The sequence below is a fragment of the Lacerta agilis genome, chromosome 1 (assembly GCF_009819535.1).
Source record: "Lacerta agilis isolate rLacAgi1 chromosome 1, rLacAgi1.pri, whole genome shotgun sequence".
Classification (NCBI taxonomy): domain Eukaryota; kingdom Metazoa; phylum Chordata; class Lepidosauria; order Squamata; family Lacertidae; genus Lacerta; species Lacerta agilis.
Genome location: NC_046312.1, coordinates 72,024,671 through 72,051,379, shown reverse-complemented (window position 1 = coordinate 72,051,379; position 26,709 = coordinate 72,024,671). Strand labels below are relative to the sequence as shown.

The 26,709-nt window shown below is 43.7% G+C and overlaps 1 protein-coding gene across 1 annotated transcript in view; it reads left to right on the top strand.

The window, feature by feature from the left end:
- Positions 1-24,653, top strand: part of CD81 (CD81 molecule) — a 51,515-nt gene extending 26,862 nt beyond the window's left edge. Inside the window, exons 3-8 of the mRNA XM_033154408.1 lie at positions 9,571-9,668; positions 13,333-13,407; positions 19,599-19,709; positions 20,375-20,467; positions 22,773-22,862; positions 23,840-24,653. Coding sequence (XP_033010299.1) covers positions 9,571-9,668; positions 13,333-13,407; positions 19,599-19,709; positions 20,375-20,467; positions 22,773-22,862; positions 23,840-23,902 — 530 coding nt within the window. The 3' untranslated portion in view covers positions 23,903-24,653. The remainder of the gene's footprint in view (positions 1-9,570; positions 9,669-13,332; positions 13,408-19,598; positions 19,710-20,374; positions 20,468-22,772; positions 22,863-23,839) is intronic.
- Positions 24,654-26,709: the final 2,056 nt, after the last annotated feature.

Genomic DNA, 26,709 nt, shown 5'->3' with positions numbered 1-26,709 from the left:
CCATTCAGTAATAAATAGCAGAGCATTTTGTTCAACTGTTCTCAACCCAAGGCTCCCCAAGTCTGGAGCCTCTGATGGCTTCTAATTGAAAGATTTCTTTCCAGACTCGCCACACCCTGTTTTGCTCTAGTGACTCCACTCCGCTTGGCTATTCCTGGTTCACGAAGAGAGAGGAAAAGAGGAATGCCGTCCAGTGAACTTAAGGATATCTCCCTGCATTGTGCTGCTCTGCTTCCACATCTCTTGTATCATTTCTCAAACACTGGAGCATTTCTGCATCTTAGAACTTAATGTAGAGCTGTCCTCTGCATAAAATATCCTCTGTACTGTATATTAGGACACATTTGCAAATTCACATGCATGATGCTTAATTGGTACCGAAAGGAGAGGGGAGGTCACAGCATATGGAACATGTTGTTTCATTTCTCTTGTGAGGGTGTGGGAACGAAGGAGGGGGAACTTTCAGCTTGTTAGATGCATGAACTGTGAGCTGTGCTGAAAGATTTCTCTCCCTCCACCCCCCCCCCCCAGTCCCAAATCTTTCCCTCCTCTTGTTTTCAACAAATGTGCCAGCACACAAGCAATATTTTTCCTCCCCTCTTCAACTGTGAATTCTAGAAACATTTAAAAAAATTAAAGCTGAGCTTTCAAGGAGGATGCTCCATCTGCTGAATCCTGTGGTTTTTAAGTTCCATCGGAGCCTTGGGCTATAAGGGAGAGAAGACAGCATTAACTTTCAGGGCAGTGTGCGTTCGCAGCCTGCTACCAGCCCTGTGCTAACAAGCCGTGTTTTGATAGCTGGCTTTGCCTACATGAGATGGCCTCTGAAGCGACCATTTTGCGGGAGTGGGTTTGTCGTGTACTGAGATCAGCATAGTGGTGAGGAAGTAATAACTGGGGAGGGGGGAGGGGGAGGAGCAGCTCAGTGCGATCACTTTTGCCAAAGCCCTTACGAGCCGCCACGGATGGAGGATGCAGTGTGGAGTGAGTGGGAAGCAACAGGCAGCTGTGAGGATTAGGAGCCGACTAGGGGCAGGCATTTGTGGCGGGCGGGCTGGGTGTGTCTGCGCGGGATGGCTGCATCTCCCTTCCCAGAAATGGAGCTCCCTGCCTGGCTGCAGAGAAGCCTCCCAACCCTTTGCTTATTTCTGTGTTTGTTCTTCGGCAGCTCTTCATTCCATCTTGGCAAGACTGAGTGGAGCAGCTGGATGTCTTTTTCAGTGCTAGCAGGAGGGAGGTGTGTGTGTGTGTGTGTTTCCCCGCCCCCTCCTTCCACTGCAGCTCTGGCTGCGAGGGCTGGGCCTTCGTGCCACGGGCGCCTGTTTACTGTCAGCTAGAGAAAGAAGAGTTCCTTCTCCTGGGAGTGGAGGAGAGGGAAGGGCCGTGCAGTGATGTGAAATGGAGGGCGGCGGATGGGGGCAGAAGAAGAGAAGCTTTACCATCGATGATACAGTCCCAAGGCCTTTCCACAGTGGTATCTGGCTACGAACCCATTGCTACAATGGGCAGTAGCTGCTGTCTTGGTTAATGTATCCCCCAGCTCATTAAAAAGCTTGAGTTCAGGGTGTCTCTCTGCCCCTGCCAGAATATATACAACCTGTCATGAAGATGCATCTTCCTAGTATTTTCTCCCAACATTTACTTTGACTGCTTCAGTTGATTCTGGTTCTTGTGCAGGTCTATACAACCGGTCAGTTATGGATCCCAGTGGACACATGACATGTACTCCATAGGTGTTAGCCCCCTATAGTAAATGCAAAAGTATCCTGCAGCAGTTTTTGCTTTCCCTGTCCCCCCGCCCCCAAGATCCTGCGCACCTGGTTCTGTATCCCAGCACCAAATCGTTACTCCATGAGGCATGCTAGCTGTGAAACATTTTTATGCTATGGATATCTCAAATAGTTGGGTGGCTAAAATTATTTCTAACTTTAGAAATATTTTTCTTTTTTTTAAAGCATTTGGAGTGCAGGTGCAGACTTACAGATTTGAAGCAATGGGCCTCTATTTTCTAACACCTGTTTCCTTCATCCTATTTCTACTGGTTTAAACATCAGATACTTGGTTTCAATGTCAGATACTTCAATGCTTAAGCATATTTATCACAGTGAATTTATCACAGTGAAAGTAGATGCATACAACTTTATGAACTCCGGTTATAAGACAGAAATATCCCAACTGATATATCACAACTGATAGTGCTGAGTTATATCACAACTGATATATCACAACTGATAGTGCTGAGTTATGGTTCACATGTGTTTTATATGTCCCCCTGGTGACAAATGTAGAAGCAGCCCTGGAAGAGAAGGACTGGACCCCAATATCTCTGTTCTCATCAGCTCCAGCCAGCACGGCCAAGGTTCAGGGAAAAATGGGTGTTGTAATCCAACAAGACCTGAACCGCACCAGTTACCCCTGTTACAGAGGAAACTTGGCTTGGGAGTCATTTTTATTTAATGAATTTCTCCCTTGAATGATCTGGGGGGTGAGTGTTGTATGTGTGTCATCAAGGGTTGGGCTGTCCCTCCTTCTCAGCCCTACCTGCCCTGCCCTAAGAGTCCTTGCTTAAGGAGCTGCTACCTTTGGGGGGTTGCCAAAGGGGAAGCTATCCTCTGGAAGGATGCAATGCCAAGGTCCGGACATTTGACTTAAGGGAGCTGAGCAGTGCTCTCCACCCAGCCAAGGAAAGCTCCACCCCAGTCGGCCTGTACTATTCTGAGACTGCTTATACCCACAGCACTTTCCTTGGGGTGGGTTGTTTCCTTCTTAGGCCACTGCAACCCGCCAGACAGGAACGGCAACAGAATCAGCAAGCTTGATAGGAAAAATCTAAGAAAAGCTAGGTTCCCGCTGCCTGCTTCTCCCATCACCAGAAAGCTAGAGATACAGGTGTTCTTGGCTCCCATGTTACAGAAGAAAACAAATTCAATCCACAGTTTTGTGGGGGAGCATGACAGATTTCAAGATCAGTGGTGGGTTGTAAGTTTGCCCCAGAATCGACTAATATCTTCATGGGTTGGTTTGAACAGCTAGAGGGCTTGCAAGAAAGTAAGAAAATGAAGGCCCCATATGTACCATGCATTTAAAGTAGTATTACACAATTTTACATAGTCATGGCTACCCCCCCCCCAAGAATCCTGGGAACTGATTTGTTATGTGCTGAGAGTTGTTAGGAGACCCCAATTCCCCTCACAGAGCTACAGTTCCCAGAGTTCCTTGGGGAGAGGGATTGATGGTTAAACCACCCTGAGGCAGATTAGACAAGAGGGTCCTGTTTTAGGCACATAGATGCAACATAACTGTTGTTGGACTAAATAGCTTTCCAGTATCAATTTACTGCATGCTCCTTTTCCACCTTCCTTTGACCTTCCTATGCCCTGTACACATTATTTCTCAATAGACTTTTCCTTTGAGTTGTCAGTTTTGCAACTCTCTTCCCCCTTGGCCCCTCCGAGCTGAACATGGAGTGCTGGGCAATGCATCCATCGTAAAACAATGCACCCAGTATAAAAACCTGTGAAACATGAAGAACAACTTTGTTTTGTTTTGTTTTTCTTTAAAATTATAGCTGTCCTAATCAGTTGGTTGGTTTCGAGAAGACTTGAATTTCAGGCTTTTCTCCAGAGCTGACGATTTGGACTGTCCAGGGCTGATTCTTAGTAGCCAGAGAACACCAGATCCTCCCCATGGCTGTGCTTGACTTTTGCCATTGCAGTTGCAGCAATATGCGGAACTTGTTCATGACTACAAAATAACCAAAGTTCTTCTCAGAAAGAAGTAGAAGCAGGGACTTCCCACCTCCTCCTTAGCAGGGACATCCCATCTCCTCTCCCCTTTCACCAAGAAAAGAGACAGCAAATGAAACTGAAAGAGTATGCAAATAGCACAGAGTCCAAAATAAGAGAGCTGCTGACTGCTCCCACTCAGCTGAGCTGCTGAAGGACATGTCCCCTCCCTAAGTATGTCTGCCCATCTTGCAATTTCCATCACTTTTTTGAACTTAAGGTTCACACACACACACACACACACATATGCATGACTATACAAGGGATCCTATAAATTATTCACTGATGCTCTTTTAGTAGACACTCCAAATTTATTATTTCCAATATTTTTTCTTCTGTGTTTCTGTGTACAGAGAGAGATCTCTTAATCAGTTTGTTGGAATTACATTGTGATCCCACAATATCGAGGGGATTGTGTACTTCTACCTAAAGTACAAAAGGTCTGGCTTCAGAGTTTTGTCTTTTTTTGTCATGGAGCTACAGCAGGTGGGGAGAGTTACTGGAGGAGGAGTACTCATGATGTGAGATTCTCCAGAGAACATCTGGAATGATTTCCTGCCAGATAGCATTCTTTCGGTACAAGATGTAGAAAGTTCTTCTCAGGAAGGCAGGGGAAAGCAAGGAGTAGACTTTTCTCTTACTCCTACTTGTATCACTTGAGAAGACTGGAGTAGGCTTACCTATAGAGGTATTCAGGGTGTGGATCACTACAACTATATGGGGAATTTCCGTGTTAAAGACTTGTTACAGTCCCTGGTTCTACTACTTGGAGGAAATGTCCTGGTTAAGTGAAGGAAAACACTTAACCTATTATTAATAGTAGTTGTCATCATCGTCGTATTCATTTCATTTCTTTACCACTTTATATTTTTAAGAAACAAACAGCACTTTACAACACAATAGAACATCAAATAAAACAATCCAGAATAAAACATTCCTAGAGAAAGTCAAATGCAAAGTATACCCATTCAAAGCAACATAGTTAACAGGAAACTAAAATATTATCTTAATAAAATGCATGTTTAAAACAGCACAGTTAACAAGAATAAAATATTATCATAAGCATAGAACATATCTGCTGCTGTTGCTGCCAATCCTGTCAATGGTGGTTCATGATGAGTAGCAGCTATGGAAGCTCAGGCTCAGTGACCTGGGTCTGCACTAAGAGATGGCCAAGATGCTCCTAGCAATCTTGCTGCTACATATTTTCCTATCCCATTCTTCCTAAGTTCCCAGTTTCCACAGTTTAAAAAGAAATCAAACTTGGGCACTAGCCACACTACCCCTCTCAGAAATCATTGTATGTTCCCTTTCTTTGATTATGTTGCCTGTAAAACATGAAAAGAGTAAGAATGTGGTCAGGAAATAAAAGAGAGTGCTCTTCCTAAACTTTGCCTTGTTCCTTCTCTTGCCTGTTTGACAGCAACAGGTAGTGAAATCGGCAGGTGTGAGCAGGAAGAGATATAGCCAAATGATCCCAGCATTCCAAGAGCTTCTATGGATGCATTTATTGCCTGTTTTCTGGGCTGAAGACTGAGGAGATGGATCTGTCTTCACACCCTAGGTTTTGGCTCTGATCCTGAAAACCCCAGTTGTGCAAGCTAATCCTGATGGCAGATGCAGTTTCACCTGTCACCAGAAGTGTAACTCTTCAATAAATGGTTGTACAACATAGGTTTTTTTTGGGGGGGGGTGCCAAGCAATGTTTGACAGAGACAAGTGTGACTCTAATGAAGGCTTGGTCATAAAGGAAATGTGTCTCAACGGAACAGCATTTGTCTGCATTCAAATGATTGGGTGGCTCCAAGAGAGATTTGTAAGACACCCCAGTTGCTGAAGTGTCAAGAAGAGGTCTTTTGTTTTACTCTTCTCTGAAAAAGGAAATGCAGTGCTGACCAACCCAATTCTCCAGAACTTCTTATGGAGTTCCACACATAGAGTGAACTCTCAGCACTTACTCTGCAGAGAAAACAACTTCTTGACTGTAGAGTGTCCAATATAAAGAGGTTAGTCTCAGGGAGAGAGAGAGAAAGAGATGCTCCCCACAGGCTCAGATGCTGCAGATGCAAGTGGCTTATCTCATGTCATTAAATCTACACTGCTACATTTTCTTAAAAGGAGTTTCTACTTTGCTGAATTCAGTTTAGTTGGATACAAGGGGTCATTGTCTGTCTGCTTGGGAGGTTTGTTGTTGTTTTCATTTTAAAACTGCATAGAATAGTCCCACTCTTATTTGCCTCCAGTTGTCTATTTGGCTCTGGCTCTCCGGGACAAAGAGAAACTCAATAAAGGCTGTCTGTCTGTGTCTTAGAATGAATCTGGCTTTTCTCCCAAAGGCTTCTCAATCATTTTATTACTTTCTGACTTCATTTCCATTATCACACTTCTTTCCCACTCTCCATCCCACTGCTTACGATGGAACAGCTTCCACTCTCTTGGGTGCCTGTCAAGAAACAGGAGGATGAAGTCACTGAGTATTGGAAAACCCCTCGAGTCTAACTACCTGAATTATTTTCTTCTGTGAATTATGCCAAAGAAATTTGAGGTGGTCGGGAGAAGCTGCGTACCAATGCCTTTCGAGTGTGCAAACAAGAATCTTGTTGAACCTTTAAGACTTACGGTGCCTCTGGATTGTCACTATTTTGTGGGATGGATTTAGGTACATGTTGTTAACTTTAGGTTTGCACAACAAAAGTACCCTGTTGCCCTAGCACAACAAATTCACTGGAAATATATATATACCGTAACAATGAATATGTGGTTAGGAAAATCGTGGAGAAATGCACAAAAGTGTGGGATAAATGAATGATGAACGGGAAGACATGTTAGCAACCGCATATATACACATGGTTTGTGGAGGGGATAAAGAGTGTGAACAATGAGGTCGGGAATATGAAATGCATAAACAGTGATAATTATGTAATTAACAGTGATTCACAAAACAAATGTTAGTAATGCAGACATCCTGGCACTGGAAAGCCACTGGCTTTCAGCAGCTTCCTTGCTGGGGTTGTAATAGCTCATCTTTCTCCACACTGAAGTCCTAAATGTGCATGCTTGAGAGCAGGTCTCATTGAAATGGGTGGCACTTGCTTTTCAAGAAAACGCGTTTTGAAACTGGAATGCAGGAATAACAGTCCTACAAACCAAAAGCAGCTCTTTCTAGAAAGTTCTTAATTCACAGGGCCAGGGCACAGCTAGGGGAGAGGGGAGATTTTTCTGTAGGTCTCCTCCTCCCAGTAAGGCAAAAGCAGGGAACCACAGCTCTGCATTAGAAGTGTAGGCTTTGCATCCTTAAGGTTGCAGGTTCAGGGCCTAGTGTTTTCAAATTGAAAAGTCTCTGAAGAAGGGCCAGGGAAGGCTTTTACTAGAAACACCTGGATAGTGTTTTTTTACAGAACACCATAAAGAGCTACCTTACATAATGCAGCTTGGTAATGATAGCACCAGTGCCTGGTTCTGTGCTCATTGCAGATATTTGCATTATCTAGAAAGGTGTTTTTTTTTGCCTGGAGGTGATAATTTTCTTTGAGGGAAGCGGCTACTTAATCTACTTGTTTCTTCATGATCTGATACAGGAGAGATTCAACCTTTTCACATATTACTACTAACAGATCACCTTCTGTCTTTGTTTCTGCATTTCTCTGTCCTTTTTTAATAATTTTTTTTTAAATCTTCAGCTGCACACCCCTAAAATAGTAATTGTGCAGCTTGCGAAAGCTTTCGTGTAAGGTCTTTGGTGGGTTTCCTTGTCTCTCCTCTGGCCTCCTGCCGATCTACCTGACACAGTGTGTTTATGCCATTCCTATTAGATCGATGCCTCCTGGCCCACATAAGACCTCTCTAGTATTGGCTGGCTGCCGTTTCTCATCCTGAACCCATTCTAGATTAAAAGCAGAGCTCCTTTCCCTCTGAATAATGTTACTTCACAACAAATGGGATGGAAAGACGACTTCTGTTTTATAACAAGCCTTCAGGTTTATATGACTGTAAAGTTCTGCCCTCCCACCCACCACTCTGTGTTTTACAGTAGAAAGCAGTTCGCCTCCCACCTTTCCACCATCTGTGTCAAGTGCTTGGCAGGTTGTCGGTTTAGGACAGTTTCTGTAACAAGCTGGCTTTCTTCATGGCTGGCATTCTGTAGGCACCGTCAGGTTTAGGGTGTTTCATTGTCAGCAGTTAACAAGGTGCTGGGAGTTCTTGACATTATGGTCGGATTCCGCCGGCAAGCCACGTCAGTTCTGCAAAGGTTGAAAAAACAGCGCTGGCAAGCCACGCTGACAGGAGCGCCAGGATGGGGATGCATGTGTTGGCAAGGACAGGAGAACAAAGGAGTGGTTGGAGAATTACTGGAAAGTCACAAGATGAGCAGCGGGAGGGGCGCATGTGAGAGAGGCATGGAGGAAGAGCACGTACGCAATGGAGGAGTTTAGGGGTGTCACCAAAGGAACCCAGGGCAGGAGCATTTCCTTATATGGTGTGGGTGTCCCACCTTTGGGTAAGGGTTTCCTTATTTGGTTCGTGAAACTGTGTCTGAGGGTTAATCATTAACCACTATGTAAGACTGCCAATAAAAGGGAGACCGCGGGCGCTGCTCGTGGTCACCTTCCCGTTGATACCATCCTGTCCATCGCGTCGTTCTTTGCCAGCGCAGCAATAAAGTTTCATTTTTATCTCCCATAACATGCTGGCTTCATCCTGCTTCTCTTGAATGGTGATGTTCAAAACTTTCTGCCACTGCAGAACCCTTTTTATGGTGGCTCAACTGCCAACAAGCCTATTTGAGGCTGCTATGTCTAAGAGGATTCTGGGGCATGTTCTGTGGTGCGCCCTGAATTATTGTGGGCTGGTGCTGGCCTGGCTAGTTCAGCCCTCTTTCTAGTGCTTATATTGAACTGAGAAGCTAGATTTAGGCATTCATTGCAAAGGTACGGAAGGGGTCTTTCAGGTAAGTTCAGGTGAGAATGATTAGAATCCTCCCCATGGTTGGGTCCCTGATTGTTCGAGATTCCTGATCACATCTAAGCACAATGAACTTAGAAGTGCCCTTCATATGGGTACAGAAAAGAAAAACAGAAAAAGGGAGAGAAAATGGTAGCAGTGAAATGAGAAGGTGAACATTCTAGAAACTGATGAAAGGCTCTTTTGGTAACAAAACACAGGCATAAATAACAATGACTGCTCTCTTGTTCAGTATCAACCACAAGCTTCATTGAAGAGGAAACCACCAGAAATCAAGAAAGAGGATGCAACTAATAAAAGGATTCAGAAATCTGACCAACGATACATGAAATATTGGTTCACTTGTGTTGAAAAAATAGCATGCCAATACTTTTTAATCTGCATGCACAGATCCGAAAGTGGTGTGTTAACAAAAATGAAGGTACCCATGCCACCATCTTTCTTGGCCCCATCTAAACCATCTCTTCTGGCCTCTGCCCACAGAGTGACACTATCTTCACTCTGTTGATGCAAAGCTTCCTGTTTCACCCACTGACAGCCTTCTTGCTGGCAGTAGCCCATGGAAAGCCCTGTTCTGGGGCCAGGGAAGAACTGACCCAATGGATCCTGAGCTAGCCCCACTGCTGCCACTTGATGGGTGTGGGTTCAATTGCTACTACAGCTCCAGGCTGGCTTTGCCTAACCCACCCCTCTTCCTTCCCTGCTGGTGTGAGCAGGAGTGGTGGTATTCTGGATTAAACAAATGCACATCCCTCATCACAAGCTGTTTCTGATCAGACTTCCTTTGTTGATGCCTGTGCCTCTCTTTTGTCTTCCCTGGCAGGAATCTACATCCTGATTGCTGTTGGAGCAGTGATGATGTTTGTGGGTTTCCTGGGCTGCTATGGTGCCATTCAGGAGTCACAGTGCCTTCTTGGAACAGTAAGATACCATTTTTACTTCCTTACCTTTTCCCTTAATACCTTAATGATAACCCAACAGTAGAAAGGGTTGGTGTCCATTTAGGGGACAAGCATACCTGTGGTTTAAGTGTACTTTCGGTCCTGTTTAGCTGGCAGCTTTTGTCCAGAAGAAATGGGGAAACTGCAGAATCCTCCTGCACTTTATTTTATCCCAATTTATGTCTGTGAAAGACTTCTGTGGTACCATCTGAATCCCAAGGGTGCTCAGCATATTGCCACTGTGTTCCTCAGTGACAAAGGGGAAGCCAAACATGTGTGGTTTAGTTATTGTATCTCTAGGTATCTAAATTACCCAAATATTAAATTATTATTTGTGTAAGATTGCCTTGTCCTCCTAGAGAACAGCAGTATTTCCTAGTACAAAATGAGACAGAAGTATTTGCCTGGTTCATGAAGTTCTCTGAGATTCATGTTTAAAAAAATATCTCTCTTTGCCTCCTAGATCTGATTTGCTTTAAATTAGTGTTGGGGAACCTTTTTTTCTATCCATGGCCCCATTTCCTCAGGGATGACATGACCGTGTTGTTGGTAGGCGGGACCAGGGCTCCAAGTGAGCAGTTCTGCCACCTCCATTCTCTCTCTGTCTGCCTCTGTCCCCACTGCCTGCCTCCTTCCCTCTCATCCTCTCTACCCAGCAGGCTGCCAAGGGTGGGACAGAACACTCTTGCCAGAGCCCTGGATGGATTGCTCACACAGGCCTTTTGAAACAAGGCCCGAGAGCTGCAGGTTGCCTGGCCATGCTTTTAAATTATGTCACTGCTGTGTGAAAGTAAATGGAAATGTCTGCCAAGGGAAGACCAAAATCAAAACATAGGCTGAACCCTTGCAAATAGCAAGGAGAACAGGCCCCAGGAAAGTAGATCCACAATCAAGAATTCAAAACAGAAAAGCTGCCTGAAATGTGCAAAATGCAGGAAATGTAAACAAACAGAATGAACTTTCTTCCATATGTGGTGGACGTGCCCAAAGGTAAAAGACTTCTGGGAAAAGATTTATAATGAAATGAAAAAGGTGTTGAAAAACACATTTAAAAAGAAACCTGAAGCCTTTTTACTGGGCATCCTAGGCCAAGAAATTCCTAGATGTGATAGAACTTTATTTATGTATGCCACAACAGCAGCTAGAATTTTGATAGCTAAAAACTGGAAGACAGAAGAATTACCAACGATTGAAGAATGGCTGATGAAAATGATGGACTATGTGGAGCTCACTGAGATGACCGGGAAACTTCGTGACCGGAGGGACGACACGGTGGAAGAAGATTGGAAGAAATTTAAATTGTATTAAAAAAAATTATTGTAGATATAACTAGGAAGGAAGGCTAGACTGTAGATTTAGAGTAAGGTTAAGTGTTTAAGATAGATGAATATGAGTTAAGAAAAATAGCTAAGATTAAATAATTAGGTAATTTTTTATAGTAAATAAGATTTGGCAAGATGTTTAGAAATTACTAAAGATGATAGACAAGGAACGCAGGAAGAGGAGATAGGAGGAAGTCTATATACAATGTGAAGGACAATTATTAGGTATAAATAATTTTTTTGTTTTTGTTGTTATAGGTATGTTTTTATTGTAGGTTTGATTCAATGTGATGATCATGCTTGATTATGTTATATTTGTTTTTTGTTTTATAAAATTAATAAATATTTTTTTAAAAAAAAAAGCAAAGAAAGAAATGTGCAGAATGCAGTTTTAGGGGAAATAACCCCTAAACTTGGAACTTAATTGGCTACATCGCCATGTCTGGCATTAAAAACACAAAGTCGCAAGGCTTCTGCCCTCCCTGTTTTATAGTAGTGCTCTTTTGGAAAAAAAGAAGAGCCTTCTGGTTCAAGTCAATGGCCTGACTATTCCAGTGGTCAGTCAGCTGCCTGTGGGAATCCCACAAGCAGGGACCTGAGCACAACTGCACTTCCCCTCCTGTGGTTCCCAGTGACTGGTAATCAGGAGCATAATGTCTCCAACAGTGGGAGCAGAACGTAGGCATCATAGCTAGTAGCCATTGATAGTTTTATCCTGCACGTATTTGTCTAATCCTCTTGAAAAGCCATCCAAGTTGGTGACCATCGTTGCCTCTTGGGAGCCTCTTGCCTTTTTTAAGGTTGCATTTTCTTTCTTGCCCATGATGGAGTGCATATGTACCCTCCTTTTTTGTGCTGCTATAATTCATTGCATAAACACCCCTATCTTGCCCTGGGAATGCTCAAGCTCACCCCTTTACATACGGTCTACATTAGTAAATTGATGGGAGACTTGTGAGAGTATCACAGTTTGGAGACAGTTACAGGTAGGTAGCCGTGTTGGTCTGCAGTAGTCGAAACTAAAAAAAAATAAAATCCAACTAAGTGACCAACTAAGTTTGTTCTTGGTATGAGCTTTCGTGTGCATGCACACTTCTTCAGATACCAATTTGGAGACTTCACCGGACAGTCCCATGCACTCTTCTACCCCGTTGTTGCCTATGAAGCTGTCACTCCCTGGCTTCTCTCTTATTTGTGTTCTGCCAGGCTATTGCAAGTCCTCTGGGAAGCACTGTAATTTTTCATGTTCTGTATATAAAACGTCCACTGGCACTTGAAGTGCTCAGTAGCAGTTGCTCATAACTGTCCCTTGAGCATTGTAGACAAATGTCTGAGGACTTTCTGAAAAGTAGTGGGATTTTGCTGCAACTTTTCAAAAGACACTACTGTATAACATGGTTCCAGCGTTTTTTAGAGAATGGGCATGAATGGCTGAGACATTGCTACAGGAGGCCTTTTCTCAAGGATTCTCAGCTACACCAGAGTGTTTGCAATTGTCTTCTGGCATTGTGATGCTAGTGCACAATGTTTTGTGCTGGTCCTACTTATCCTGGTCTTTCTAGTCACTGGCTGTGTTAGCACATTGTGCTCCCTCACTGCTTTCTTCCTCTTTGCATGGCCAAGAAGAGAACTTCTGCCAAGTTCTGTTCTGTGTTTAAAGAATCTCTGCTTCATGTGACATATGAACCAAATATCTTGCTGCAAAAAGACTCTAGTCAGTGTCATAATTCAATTTCAAACCATGAGATATAAAGCTGCCTTATTAAGCTAGCCGGAGCTTTAACAAAAAACAAAAACCCGGGATTTCTGGCTTGTACATAGCACTAAGCTGAGATCCTTTAAAAACAGAACTAAACTCTGCAGGTGGAGGAGTTGGGAGTGCATAAATCTGATGCTTCACTCCAGATGCTGTGGACTACAGCTCCCATCATCCCTGACCATTGGCCATGCTGGTTTGGGATGATGGGAGTTGTAGTCTATAACATCTGCAGAGCCTACCCCTACACAAAACCATGATTTAGCATTGCTTGCCAACTGAGCCACTGTTTGCAATGAGACAGCAGCTTTAAATGGAAGGCCCAGAAGCAGAATGCATTCCTTTTGAATTAAACTGTATGGGGATGTGGAATACACATTGAATTGTGGTTTCTCAAAGAGGCCACTATTGTCCTGGTGAGATAGTGATGGCTCTCCATTCATGAATTTCACTATTGACCCTTTTTAATCCCATACTGTTTGACACCCCCTTAAATGTACTTGCCACACGCCTACCAAAGTCATTCAGGGTACTTCCTTTTCTTATCTGATCTGTTTTCTTCACAGTTTTTCACATGCCTCGTAATCTTGTTTGCTTGTGAAGTGGCTGCTGGAATCTGGGGCTTCGTTCATAAGGACCAGGTAAGGGGATTCATTAGGAGGATTCATAATGTATATTTATGCAGAACCAGTAAGTTTCCAGCACGACAAAGAATTTCATGGTACCTTAAATGCCAACATTTTTAATGTGGCATGAGTGTCCTACAGGCCAAAACCTATTAAGTCTGCAAAGTGACGTAGTTTCCCCTCACAAAACCCCTTGTTGAGGGTAGGTTAGGCCGGGTGCCCAAAAATACATTTATAAATGACCGGGCTGTTTTGTATTCCTTTACTTGTTTTTGTGTTCCTTTACTTGTTTTTCTTCACGTACCAGCACCTAGGTGTGACAGCATGCTAGGCCTCTCCCTCCCTCCCCTCGGACAGTGATGTGAGGAAGTGCCTAGCGTGTTGACCTCCACATAGTTTACATTTGATGCATTGCAAGGAAAATAAGACCAGTAGCTCTGCCCCTCTTTTTAAAATATAATTTGGCACAGGGAGCTGGTGATAACTCCCAAAACTTTACAGTGAAGCTAGGTTAGGAATTTGGGGTGGTATCCAACTAGTTAGTTAGCTTAGTGCAATGATTTTGGGCTGCAAGACAGGACTTCCCCTCCTCCTCTCCCTGTGGGTCGCCCATGCACCCCTTGAATTGGTTCTGGGGATTCTCCCTACTCTGCAGAGCAGATTTGAAGAGGGTGCAGGAAGAGGAAAAGGAGGGGAACTACTTTGTTGGATGCCACCCTTGGTCCTGGGTTTTCCACCTCTGAAACAAAATGCTGCAACTACATCACCACAGGGCACATTCACATGGTTCTGTCTTCTGTGTAGCAGCTTTCCCCAGCGTGGTGCCTTCCACATATTTTGGACAGCTGTGATGGCTGTGGCTGATGTGGTTTATAGTCCAAAACGCTTTGAGAGCACCAGGTTGGGGAAGGGTGTTTGCAGCTCCTCTTTTGCAGATGTTTTAACAGGTCCAGGATAGTCAGGGACTATGCAGCAACACAATATCCCAACCTGCTGCTTCAACAAACTTTTTACCCCACCCTTCTTTCCTACCTGCTGAGAGCTGCCCTCTAGTTCTGGAGGCCAGATGAACCAACTGCATCTGTTTAAGAGCCAGAGATCATGCTAATGTTTTAGTCCATAGCTGCTGCGGAACTTCTGTTGTATGTATGCAGTTGTTCCCTATGTGCTCCCACAGACTGTCATGACATACAAAATACAACTCCCTGCCCTGAGAGTTTCCAATCCAAGTTTCAGCATAGGGGAAGACGGGAAACAAGAGGCCCAGGCGAGGAGGGCTGGATAATACAAGAGAGTTTCTAAATATAGACTTTGTTTCAGTTGTTCATGCCTATGATTTGGTAAAGACAAGTGTTGCCTCGGGATCAAGTGTTGGCAACGTTCCCTCTGACAGCTGAGTGCTCTAACCTGAATAACGTAGTGGGTACTATGTTCAGAGTTTTGAGTGTGTTGGTGATGCGGCCTCTTTCCCAGTTGGTTACAGCGTGGTGCTGAGAACGCCAAGGTAGCAGGTTCAATCCCTGTATGGGACAGCTGCATATTCCTTCATTGCAGGGGGTTTGGACTAGATGATCCTCAGGGTCCCTTCCAACTCTTCTATGATTCCTGCGCAGTGTTTGGCAGCTACTGAATAGCTGTGAAATAGAGTGTGGATAAGTGGAACCTGCAACAAAATGTCGCTGTGCAGAGTGCTTTTGTTCAAGGGGCCAGACAACCCCTTTCCCAGCGCACTCCATTCCATTTCCCAAACCCAGTTTCCCATACCCCCCACCAGCAACAGCCAATCAGCACGCTGTGCCTGCTGACCACAATCAGTCCTCACTGGGATGTTCTGGAGGCTGTCACCCCTTTAGGGTGTTTTTCGCTTTTTCTTTTCTTTTTTCTTTCTTTTTTTTTTTTTACAAAATTTATTTCTACAAACCTTAAGGTATCCGCAAACTTATTGATGCTGCCTGCCAGATAGGGCTGAGGAAAACTCCTGTCTAAAACACTGGCAAGGGTTGCCTGTCAGTGTAGAATATACTGTACAGGGTGGGCCACAGTGGTCTGACTGCGCAACTCAGTTTCCTGTGTTTCATCCTTGCACATGACTCTATGAGGGTTATCACTCAGATAGCAAGTTTGCTATTATCATTCATCAGTAGCAGCAGCAGTAGTAGTAGTAGTAGCAGTGGCGTAGGAAGGGAGGGGCGTAGGGGGCAGGGCGCCCCGGGTTCCAGGGGAGGGGGGTGACACTCGGCGGCCCCTCCCCAAACCAAGCCCTGCCACCCGGCACCCTGTCCGTGCTGCTTTACGGATGGATGGGGCAGCCCCACAAGCCGCCGCTGGCTCGGCAGCTCACCCGGTCACCGCGGGAGCAGCAGTGCCGGCCCAAATTAACTGTGCATGCCCAAATTTCCAGGCATGTGCAGTTCATCCAGGCCGGTGCTGCTCCTCCCGTGGTGACCGAACGAGCTGCCGAGCGAGCGGTGGCTCGTGGGGCTGTCCTGTCCGTGCTGCTTTATGGACAGAGCAGCCCCACGAGCCACCGCTCGCTTGGCGGGTCACCGCGGAAGCAGCAGCGCTGGGCCAGATGCACTGCACATGCCTGGAAATTCGGGGCGTGCGCAGTGCATCCGACATGCACTGTGACATCATGACGTACGCGTCGTCACATCACTACGCCCTGCCCCCAGGGGGTGCCTCCGTGCTGCTGCCCTGGGCGGCCAAGAGGCTTCCTCCATGCCTGAGTAGTAGTAGTATATCCCACCTTTGTCCCTGATAGGACTCAGGGTGACTGACATAAAAACAAGAACCGCTAAAAACACAGAAAAAAATATGCTATAGTATCATGCAGACTATATTGTGGTTATATCCTTGAATAGCTGTTACTACTTCAACAAAGAACACATGTCAAACCTAGTCCCTTGAGGTGTTTCCCCAAAGTCCAGAAGGTGGTAAGGATTAGCATTGTTTTATGTGGGTTGGGTATACACGTTCATTTTTCTGCAAGACCATTTGGGATAGAAAAAAAACTAAAATTGTACATTTGGGGCCACGGCAGTTCATCTCATAGTTTCTTTGATTTTTCTGTGCATAGCCTTATATAAGACAAACACCTATGTAATGGAAGATAAAATTTCAGACTTGGAGAAGGGTTTTCTCTCCCCGTATTAGTCTTTGTGGCTAACCACAACATTGTGGTTAAACAAATAATACAGTGTTTTTAGGAACATTATTATGGAGTTTGAGGCTCTGGAAAACTATGCATCTGCAAGTTGTTCTGATGTCTAGACTTGAAAGGGATAATGAAAACACAGGGCAAAGGGAGAGCCGGGAAGAAGTTATGTAATAAAAGATGCTGATTTGGTTACCTTATCATAAAGTAGATTAATGGCTGTGGGGGCAATAAATAAATGCTCTCACAGGGAGAAAAAAAGTAGGCAATGCAGGGGGTTATTAAATCAAGCCAAGGTAAGCATTATAATGATTATAGCAATGAATAGCTTGAAATAAAGGACACTGGGTTGTTGTTTTTAACTTGCAAGAGCAATTTTCTTTTGGAAGAGACTGCCAAGGAGATGGTGGATTCTCCCCACCCCCTTGCAACCTTTGCATAATCAAGGGCTTTGTGATGATTGCGGAAACCTACAAGCTCATTACATCCTGTTGAATAACAGTTGGAAAACTTTTGGACCTCTTGAGTAGCCTACTTTTTACAATATTGCTTTAAGTTGTGTTTATATCACTCTTACTACGTTTGGGTCACTGTAGCCTCAGATGTTATCCATCCCAAAACTCCAGAATTTCTTTCTCTCACAAGATAGTTGGCAATATTCATCCAGGGAATCATATGCACATAGATTTATCCTCTTTGAGACTATGTGTTTAGAACTGTGGTAAAGATATTATTTCTGAGAGTAACTAGTAGGTTTTGCTCCCCTTTTCTGCTCATCCTTATTTTTCTTCTTCTGCCTGTCTGCACTTGTCTAAATCCTCTCTCTCTCTCTCTCTCTCTCTCTCTCTCTCTCTCTCTCTCACACACACACACACACACAACACCCTTGAACTTCACTATAGCATGGTGTGGAGGCAAACTTGATTATGTTGTTTCACTGAGATGATACTGATTTCTCTCATCTCATCCCACCACGAGGAGTGTGGGGTTCCTGTGACTGCACAGGAAAGAGCTTAGCACCAGCACCACACAGCCACGATAAATGGGAATAATTTGAATGACACACACTCATTCCTCTGTATCAAATGACCACTCACTTTTATTAGCATTGGTGTCATCTGAGCCCTTCTGCAGGCTGTGCACAGTGGGAGGAAATTCTATTATCAGTGTTTTTATCCACTAGCCAGTTCCAGATGGCACTGAAGAAATGAAATAGGAGGATTTTGTAGTCCTTAATGGTCTTCCCCTAGGGCAAATTATCCCTTAATAAAAACGGCCTCCCATTCTTTCTTTTTAAAATGAAATCTGGCATGCTGTTTCTCAACTTCCTACTTCCCCAAGGGGTAGCTTAGATTGGGATGTGAAGAGGGCATGTTCCCCTTAGCACAGCTGCAAACAGCTGGCCCACGCATGTGTTTCCCTAAAAGAGTTTAAATCCACAACGCATTTGCCCTGCTGCAACTCTATTGACTCTGGAGCACGACAATCATGATGCTTTATTTAGCACTTGGCTTTGTTTTTTTAAGCACACAAGGGCAGAACTGGAAGGGACAGGTTTCCACTGCAGGCTTAAAAGTCTATCGAAAAAGAAACTTTCATAGTCTTCCTCAACAAACGAATTTGGCATGTTTGTGATGGGAGAGAGGTCCCCCCCCCCAATTGCAGGGACCCAACAAATAGCGCCTGTTGCCAATATGGACCAACCTTTTATGATGAGGGCACCCTCAGAAACAATAGGGAGGTGCACATGAAAGAAAGCATCCCCTCAAATATCCAAGGCCCAGCCCTTGTAGGGTTTGAAAGATTAAAACTAGCACCTTGAAGTTAGCCTGGAAACTACCCTGGGGAGAGGGGAGGGATGGCACAATGGAATCCACATGGTTAGCCTTTTGGGAGACAAAACCAGTGACATGTTCCAGCTCCACTACGTTGATGAGAGAAGCCTCTGGACAGCTCTTTCCATGTATCAACAACTAGTCCTTGGTTTGGAGCACCAGTATTGCCAATATAGTGGTACCTTGGTTCTCAAACTTAATCCGTTCCGGAAGTCCGTACCAAAACCAAAGTGTTCCAAAACCAAGCCACACTTTCCCATAGAAAATAATGCAAAATGGATTGATCCGTTCCAGGCTTTTAAAAACAACCCCTAACGTGAATTTTACTATCTAACGAGACCATTGCTCCACAAAATGAAAGCAATAATCAATGTCCTGTACTATAAAATAAATAAGACAGTATTGTAGATGATAAAAATTAAAAGCAATTTTTTTTTCTTACCTGCACCGATTATAGTCATTGTTTGGATGGGGGGGGGGAGGGTATCCATTTCTGCAGTCACATAATCAATCAATCAATCATAAAATGAAAAACAGGCCACAGACAAAAAATTGAAAAAGCCACACAAACAAAAACGCAAAAAATAGCAAAAACGAAAGCACCAAATATCACCTCAGAACACTGCAATCAGAAACAGAAGGCTTTAATTACGATTGTGGGGGGGGGGACTTAAATTTGCTGCTTAAGGTTAAAACGGAAGCAAATAAGCCTTAATACGATGGGGGGGGGGGGACTTAAATTTGCTGTGCAACAGGAGAAACGGAAGCTCAGGCTTCTCGGGCAAAGTTTGGAAACCGGAACACCTACTTCTGGGTTTGCAGCGTTCGGGTTCTGAATTGTTTGGTAACTATGCTGTTTGAAAACCGAGGTAGCCTACCACTGTAATATTGTTCTTCTGCTTTAGGACCCGTGAGGCTTGCAGGAGACTGTTGGTTCAAACTCATATACTCTTAACTGAAAATTGTCCTGACTCCGTTAAGGACTGGGCACTGAGTTCCTCTAGCATTTATTGAGGGCAGAGGGCCTATCCAGCTTGTTGCACTCCTCTTACTGTTTAACTCCATCTTGCTGGGTTGCCTTCTCTTTTCAAGTGTGTGACAGACCCAACTTCGGTGTACCTACATGCCTTAAGCAACTGGAAACTTTAGAAAACACGTGGTTAGCATTTTTCATTGTGGATGTATCTTCTTCCTGCTCCCCGTCCCCTTTGCAGATTGCCAAAGATATCAGACAGTTCTACGACCAAGCGTTACTCCAAGCAAAGTCAACTGACCCTGAGAAAGCAAACAAGGCAAAGGCAGTTGTGAAAACCTTCCACGAAACAGTAAGCTGGATGCACAGTTTGTTGGAAATAAAACTTGACCTTCCATCCACAGGCATGTAGTTGGCATGTAGTTGTTGTTCAAAGAAGTGCCTGCCTTGCCCAGGGAGTATAAAATTCGGAACACTGCTATTGTCCCTGTAAAGCAAGCGCTTGTTGAATTTAAGAGGCTCTTCCCCCTTGACCATTCAAGCACTTCGGCTTTCTCCAGGAGGGTTTGTTGAGACCAGTGAGCAGGATGCAAGAAAAATAGCAGACATTTTATGTGGCTAAATAAAACCAAAAGGGGTTGACATGGGAACTTTATGTGTTCAGGTTTGCCATCTTCCCCCAAAAGGGGGGGGGGCAGGAACGGCAAGAACTGAAATTCCATATGACAGATCCCATTGTGCTTTTCACAATGGACTGCACCGGTGATATGGTGTGTGGTCTTCTTATAAAGAGAAAAGATTAACCAACACATGCTGGTCTTCATATTATATAATAATAGCTCTTAAATGAGAGGTGGCTACCCCTGCAAAGGTTCAAAGAAGATCGTTGTCTAGTATAAGGTGCCACCTTCCAGCCCATTTTTCAGATTCTTTCCAGACTTCCAGCTCAAACCTTTTCCTTCCTGCTCAGAGATTCCCTGTTAGAATGCTCACTCCAATCCATTTCTCTGCTTACAGCTAAAATGCTGTGGTGCAAACGCCCTGGACAGTACATTGAACGTCCTTCAACCTGATCTCTGTAGTCAAAGTGTGAGTTCAGCATTTACGCAGGTAAGGAAGTGTCTGTGTGATACACCTATTGTCTTCAGTGAGTGGGCATTTCATCTCTGGCAAGACGTCAGTTGATTGGGAGTGGGAGAGGGGAATAATGCACCATGTTGAGCTTGCAATATGAAGTACAGTTTTAGAGTTGTTTCTGCAGTCCTTTCTCCACGGAGCCAGGACTTTCATTAAGCCTAAGATATATAAATGGACCTGTGGCACTCTGAGTCATGTTTGTTTAAGCACGTAAGGTAACTTTCTGTAGTAGAAAGGCAGTTTGAACTGTTTTAAATATCTACAGTACAAGAGAGCAGTGCTAGCATTGTTCTGAGGGCCGGGAGGGTGCTTCGAAACCAGCCCTAGTTCTGTACAAATGCTATAGCTGTCTTTCCCTAAATAAAACTTTATTGCAGCAGAAGGGTGTTTTACAGGAAAATTAGCTTCAAAGTCAGAATTGATTTCTCACATTAAGGACTGAACAAGTGATGACCTGTGCTGTTTTTTTCATAAAAGTGAAGGGAATCCTCTTCCAACCACTGTAGAGGTGCATTGGTGATTTGCTGGGTACATGCTTCAAGAGTAGTCAAGTTTTGGCTGCATTCCTTCATCTGTCAGAGAGCCATGGTAGTCTTTGACCCTGCTCCTTTGACCAGGTGCCAGTGCAAATCCAGCTTTGGTACTGGTTCACTAATACCTAGCTAGGCACCTTCAGAATCTAGGAACCAAGGCACAGTGCCCCATTTTAGTATTTTTAAAATATTGTTGTGCAGTGAACTCATGAATAGTAAGAGTAATTCCTTTAATCTTTCCACCAACATACATAGCAGAATATTCCAGTGTGAGGATAAGTAAATGTATACCATAATATTGACAATTCTACCTTTGCAAGGATAAAAACTCATTCACCTGATCTTTTGTAAATGGTCCCTGCTGCATAATATTAGTGTGTGTGTGTGTGTGTGTGTATTATTTGTCTATAGCGATGTACAGCATTACCTTCCATGAACAAAGCCAGTACAGAGAGAGAACTGCAGGAGTCACAACACAATCCTTGCATGCCCCCACTGATAACCCCTTCTCCAAGGTTCATGCCTTCAGCAAGATGCTTGAAAAGGAAGCCTAAGCACACAGACTCTCAAAACAACCAGGAAACCTGTGCCGTTGGGGTTCCCTTTTTAAACATCTCACCAAATGCATGGGCTTCAAGGAGGCACAGCATGCAGTGTTAGGTGTGCAGCTGGGAAGCATGGCCCCATGTATTGAAAGTATGCATAGAATGGTTTGAACACCCCTAATAATATGTGTTTGTTTTGATTTTATGTACATCAGTTGATGGCTTATTACAGTATTAGAGCTACAGGGCAGGTTTTTTGTGTTTTGCTTTTTGACTGCAACAGGTAGGTCGAAAGCTGTTTTGGGAGGCTATTAAGTTATTATAAACAGCAGTTTGGGCCTTTGTACAAAGAGCATCAGGAGGTGCCACATAATGCTTAGGCCACACTCATCCTTTTGCTAACCTTGGATTGAGATAAATGAATTGATTGAATGGCCTTAGCTCTGTGTTTAGTTTTCCTGGTGGTCACACTTAATGGCAAAAAACTATGGTCACATAACAGGATGTTTACTTGTTACATCCATTATTGGTATTGATGCCTGTGCTTTATAATATGTCCATAAACGATTAGGGGTGGTCAGTGAAGTAGCCAAGTTTGGTGGTGATACTGAATTGTTCAGGGTCATTAAAACAAAAAGTGATTGCGAAGAGCTCCAAACAGATCTCGCCAGACTCAGCAAATGGGCAGCAAAATGGCAAATGAAATTCAATGTAAACAATGCATGTCAGGGCAAAAATAAATAAATCTTAATTTCACATGCAGTTGTACCTTGGTTGTCAAATGGAATCCGTTCGGGAAGTCCATTTGACTTCGGAAGATGTTCAGCAACCAAGGTGCTGCTTTCGATTGGCTGCAGGAGCTTCCTGCACTCAATCGGAAGCAGTGTCAGGTGTTCGGCTTCCGAAAAAGTTCACAAACCGGAACACTCACTTTCGGGTTTGCAGCATTCAGGAGCCAAAACAGACGAGTACCAAGGCGTTTGACAACCAAGGTATGACTGTATATGCCCTGAACTGATGGTGACTGACCAGGAATAAGTTCTGGTTGACCTAGTGTGTGGCAGCTGGGAAAAAGCAAATCACACACTAGGGATCATTAAGAAAGGAATTCAGAATAAACCTGTGGATATCATAAAGTCATTATACAAATCTGTGCTCATCCAGAAGACTCATTATGTTATTCTGTTCATTTTACCACAGGACCTAAGCTGTCACAATAAAATTGATGAGCTGTTCTCTGGAAAACTGTACTTGATTGGCATTGCCGCCATTGTGGTGGCTGTGATCATGGTAAGTGCTGGAGTTGTTAATGGTGGCAGCAACTGTGGGTTTGTGGAATATGGGATACTTCCAGACGGCCTGTTGAGGTGCCATCCATGCAGCAGCTGTGGGCAGTATGTTGATGGACCTCCGGGTCAGTTGTCAGTTTAGAATGATTGACAGCTTCTCCTCATTCTCTCCTTGCAGAGCAGGGGCAAGATGCAGGTTTCCCAGAAATGGACTGCATCTTCCTTAGCCTGCAATGCCTTTCTGGATAGCAAGGGAGGAAGAGAAGCTTCTAAGCCACTCTGTTCCCTAAATCAAAGCTGGAGAATATCCCTTATCCCTCTACCCTCCCATAGAAGATGAAGGATTGTTTTAAGATTCAAGTCTTCCCTTTTCTCTCTCTCTTCTTTAAAGGCTGTTTCGATTTTGCCCAGTGGAAGCTTAGCTCGGCAGAATATCCTTTCCAATTAGAATTACATTTCAACCACTTTATCAAGAAAATTATCTCATGATATGATATGTGATATGATATGATTATATTATATTATTATTTTTATAGTGCATATAAAATATTTATATATAGCCCACCTTTTTCCATGATGGGACTCAAGGCATCTTGCAGAATAAAAATAAGACCGGCTAAAAACCTACCAACTTTTTATCATTCAATGTGAGGGAAAACAGAAGCTCAGATAAATATGGAGGAGCAGCACAATTCCTCCTAGAACTAAAAAGTTCAGTTTGTACTCTTTGCTCCTGAAAGCCTCGAAAATGCAGACTGGGTTTTAATGTTAACTCTCTCTTTTTTTCCAACTTCAACAGCAACACAGCAAACCATCTTAAATTAAAACCCATCTCTGCCTGCATTAGCAGAACTAGTTTTCTCTTCGGCTTCTTGCCAGTCTGAATAGAAGTGGAGGTCTTGCCTACGGTTAACTTAGCCTAGGGACATAGCTTAAGCTTGAGTTGGATTCTCTCTGATGTTCCCTCTTGGCCTGCAGATCTTTGAGATGATCCTAAGCATGGTGTTGTGCTGCGGCATCCGAAACAGCTCGGTCTATTGAGAAGCGGGAGGGCAGAGGCGAAGCAATGGTGCCGAAGGGATCCCAAAGTGCCGCTGTCTGACCAGGAGATACTTCCAACAAAAGACAAAGAAAATTATGTATATAAATATTTCAGATATTACCATATAGTACTTATCATTCTTACTTGGAAAGTCTTCTTTTTGTTTGTTTAAGGGTGGTGGGAGGGGGAGTTTCTGTATATTTGTGGCGGAGATAGTTACACATCAGTTTGCGTGGTAAATCATTCCAGTGGTTCCAGACCTTTATCAAACAGAGCCTTTCTTTTTCTTCTCTTCCCTCATCATTCTTCTTGTGCTACCAACATGGAAAAAGAGGGTATCATGCACACTGCACGGGTGCCACCCCTTTTATGAGGAATATAGACACTTGGTGCATCCTTATTCTCTGAAAGAGATTTAAAAAAAAAACATACTGAAACCCATGTCCCCCTTAACAATCTCTTATCTTAGTTCAGAAGTAATCTTGGACACATTCTCTAAATCTTTTGAGTGTGTAGGGATGCAAGAGTCCCTTGGCATGAAGATGCACTCAGTCCTGCCATTTTGTTATTAGACAGGTGAGTGTGTCTGTATTTCTGACTGCCACCTTTCCAGTGAAGAGTGGAGAGACCTTTTTTCATAAATTGTCCTAAGTCAAAAGTCCATTGTGTCTCCCAGAGTTCACAAAGTGGCTGTGATTGAAGGCCAAATCTCCAAAAGTCCTCATAAAAATTTAGAATCGGGAGCATTAACCAACCCACCCCATATTATTATTTTTTAAAAAAAATATCTTAGGTGGATTTTAGATGAAAGAGAGAATTGAATAGGTCTGGTAATGGAATGTTAAAACTTTCTATATCTCACTGCGAAAACTGAACTTGCACATGTGCTTACATGGTTAATTCTGAATGCAAATGTTGAATTAGGTCTCTTATTTCATAAATGTGCAGTTTTCTAATGATGCCAAAAATTATCTGTGGAAGGCGATCTCTTAAACAATAGCTAGAAACCTGATCATTTAAATATATAGGGTTTTTTTGTTTTTTGTTTTAAGAAGGCACCTATTCTTGTGCCTTTTTAAAACTTGGTAATAGAGCTGGATAACCAACAAAGTGTGTGTGACCCTGTAAGTAGAAATCGGAAGATGTTTTCCTCTTCAAACACTAGAAGTAAAACTTTAGTGATGGGGCCTAAATACTTTTCAAGCAAAGCTGGTTTCCAGGACCTCGCCCTTACCAGCAACACCTGAGCTGCAAATATGAAGCCACGTGTGTTTCTTTTCAGTTGACAACTCAGATAATTTATCTTCCTTTGAACAAGCTAGAGTTACAGTTGGGGCAAGAAGTCCCACCGACCTCTTCCTTACGACCATGAATGGCCATGTTCACAGGGCTTATTTGTTAGTTCGGTAGTTAGTTAATCCTGTGTTATAGAAAACAGTCACAAACAAGCCCTGTGCTATCACCCCACTTAATAGTTTGACTTCTGTTCTGTTTGTTCTTGAAGGAGTAATTTAATCCTGGTTTCCCCTTGCTGATCTTCCCAACTTGCAGTGAATGCCAGGATGCCCTATAGAACAGCAGAGGACAGCATGAACAAAAAAAAGGGAGAGGTGCACACACAATGCTGCAGATATAATCTTCCAACACAAGTTGGAATGCTTTTAGTGCACAGCTAGAAGCACTGCTGGGCTTGAATGGTCCACTCAGCACTAGGTGCAGATCCTTTTTCTGAATTCAGCAATTAGAGCAACCCAGAGGTTCAGTGCACATCCAGTCTTGGGTTAAGCAAGGCAGGTCAGAAAACAGGATGAAAGGGAATGTTTGGTCAAGGTTCTCACCCAGCTAGCTACCCTTTCCCCCCTACGGTGCCCCAAGGAAGCAGTTCCTCAGAGTCTTGAAAGATGCAGTTGAGGGGACTGATTGAGATCTTTTAGCCTTAGAAATAGCCTTAAAGCAACACTGCCCTGAATGTCAAACTTTGCATGCGCTGGAAACAGAAATTGAACCTTCCCACCCATCCTTCACAGGTTTTGGGATCACGTGTTCCAGTATAATAGGCTCTGTCTGCAACTTCTAGGTATCAATTGTGCATGTACATTTATTTACATATAATATATATATGCGCATTGGGGTTACCAGCGTACAGAATGGATGTTTGTAACTCACTGCCTTTTGTTGAGTGTCCTTGAGAAATGTATATAAATACACCTCTAAGCAGTTTGTTTTTTCTATACCATAAGTTTGATACTGTTCAGCATTCAGTTTACAATGTGCGAGCAGCCATAACTCTGTGTTGGAAGATTTGCTGACCTGTCCTCCAAGAACTGAACATGGATCAAGCCCATTCTTGGGGGGGGGATGTTTGCTTCAGGCACAGGTCATGTTGCAATACCGTGTCTGTGGAAGGTGGGTGCAGGAGATTATTGAGGATCATGCTGCCATTGAAGTGCGACAGCGGGACAAGAGGAAAGGGAGGAAGAAGTTCTCCGGAGCATGCCTTGTGGGTAAGGCACAAGCTACATGTTACGTACAAGTGCATTCAACAGTGCTTTGACACTGTAATGTAAAGCAGCTTCAGGAGGGTGTGATCTTAAGTGGAGGGGTAGAAAGGACAGAAGTGCTTTACAAGGATAAGTACACATCAGAAATCCCAAGAACATCTGAAAGCCAAAGTGGGGGGGGGGGGCCCAGTGGACAATGTACCATAGTCTGAAGACTGTGTTTTACAACTGTTTCTGGACTGTACTTCTACAGACCACAGGTAGGGAATCTTTTGACAGAGTGTTTTCCCAAATTTTAAAATAAT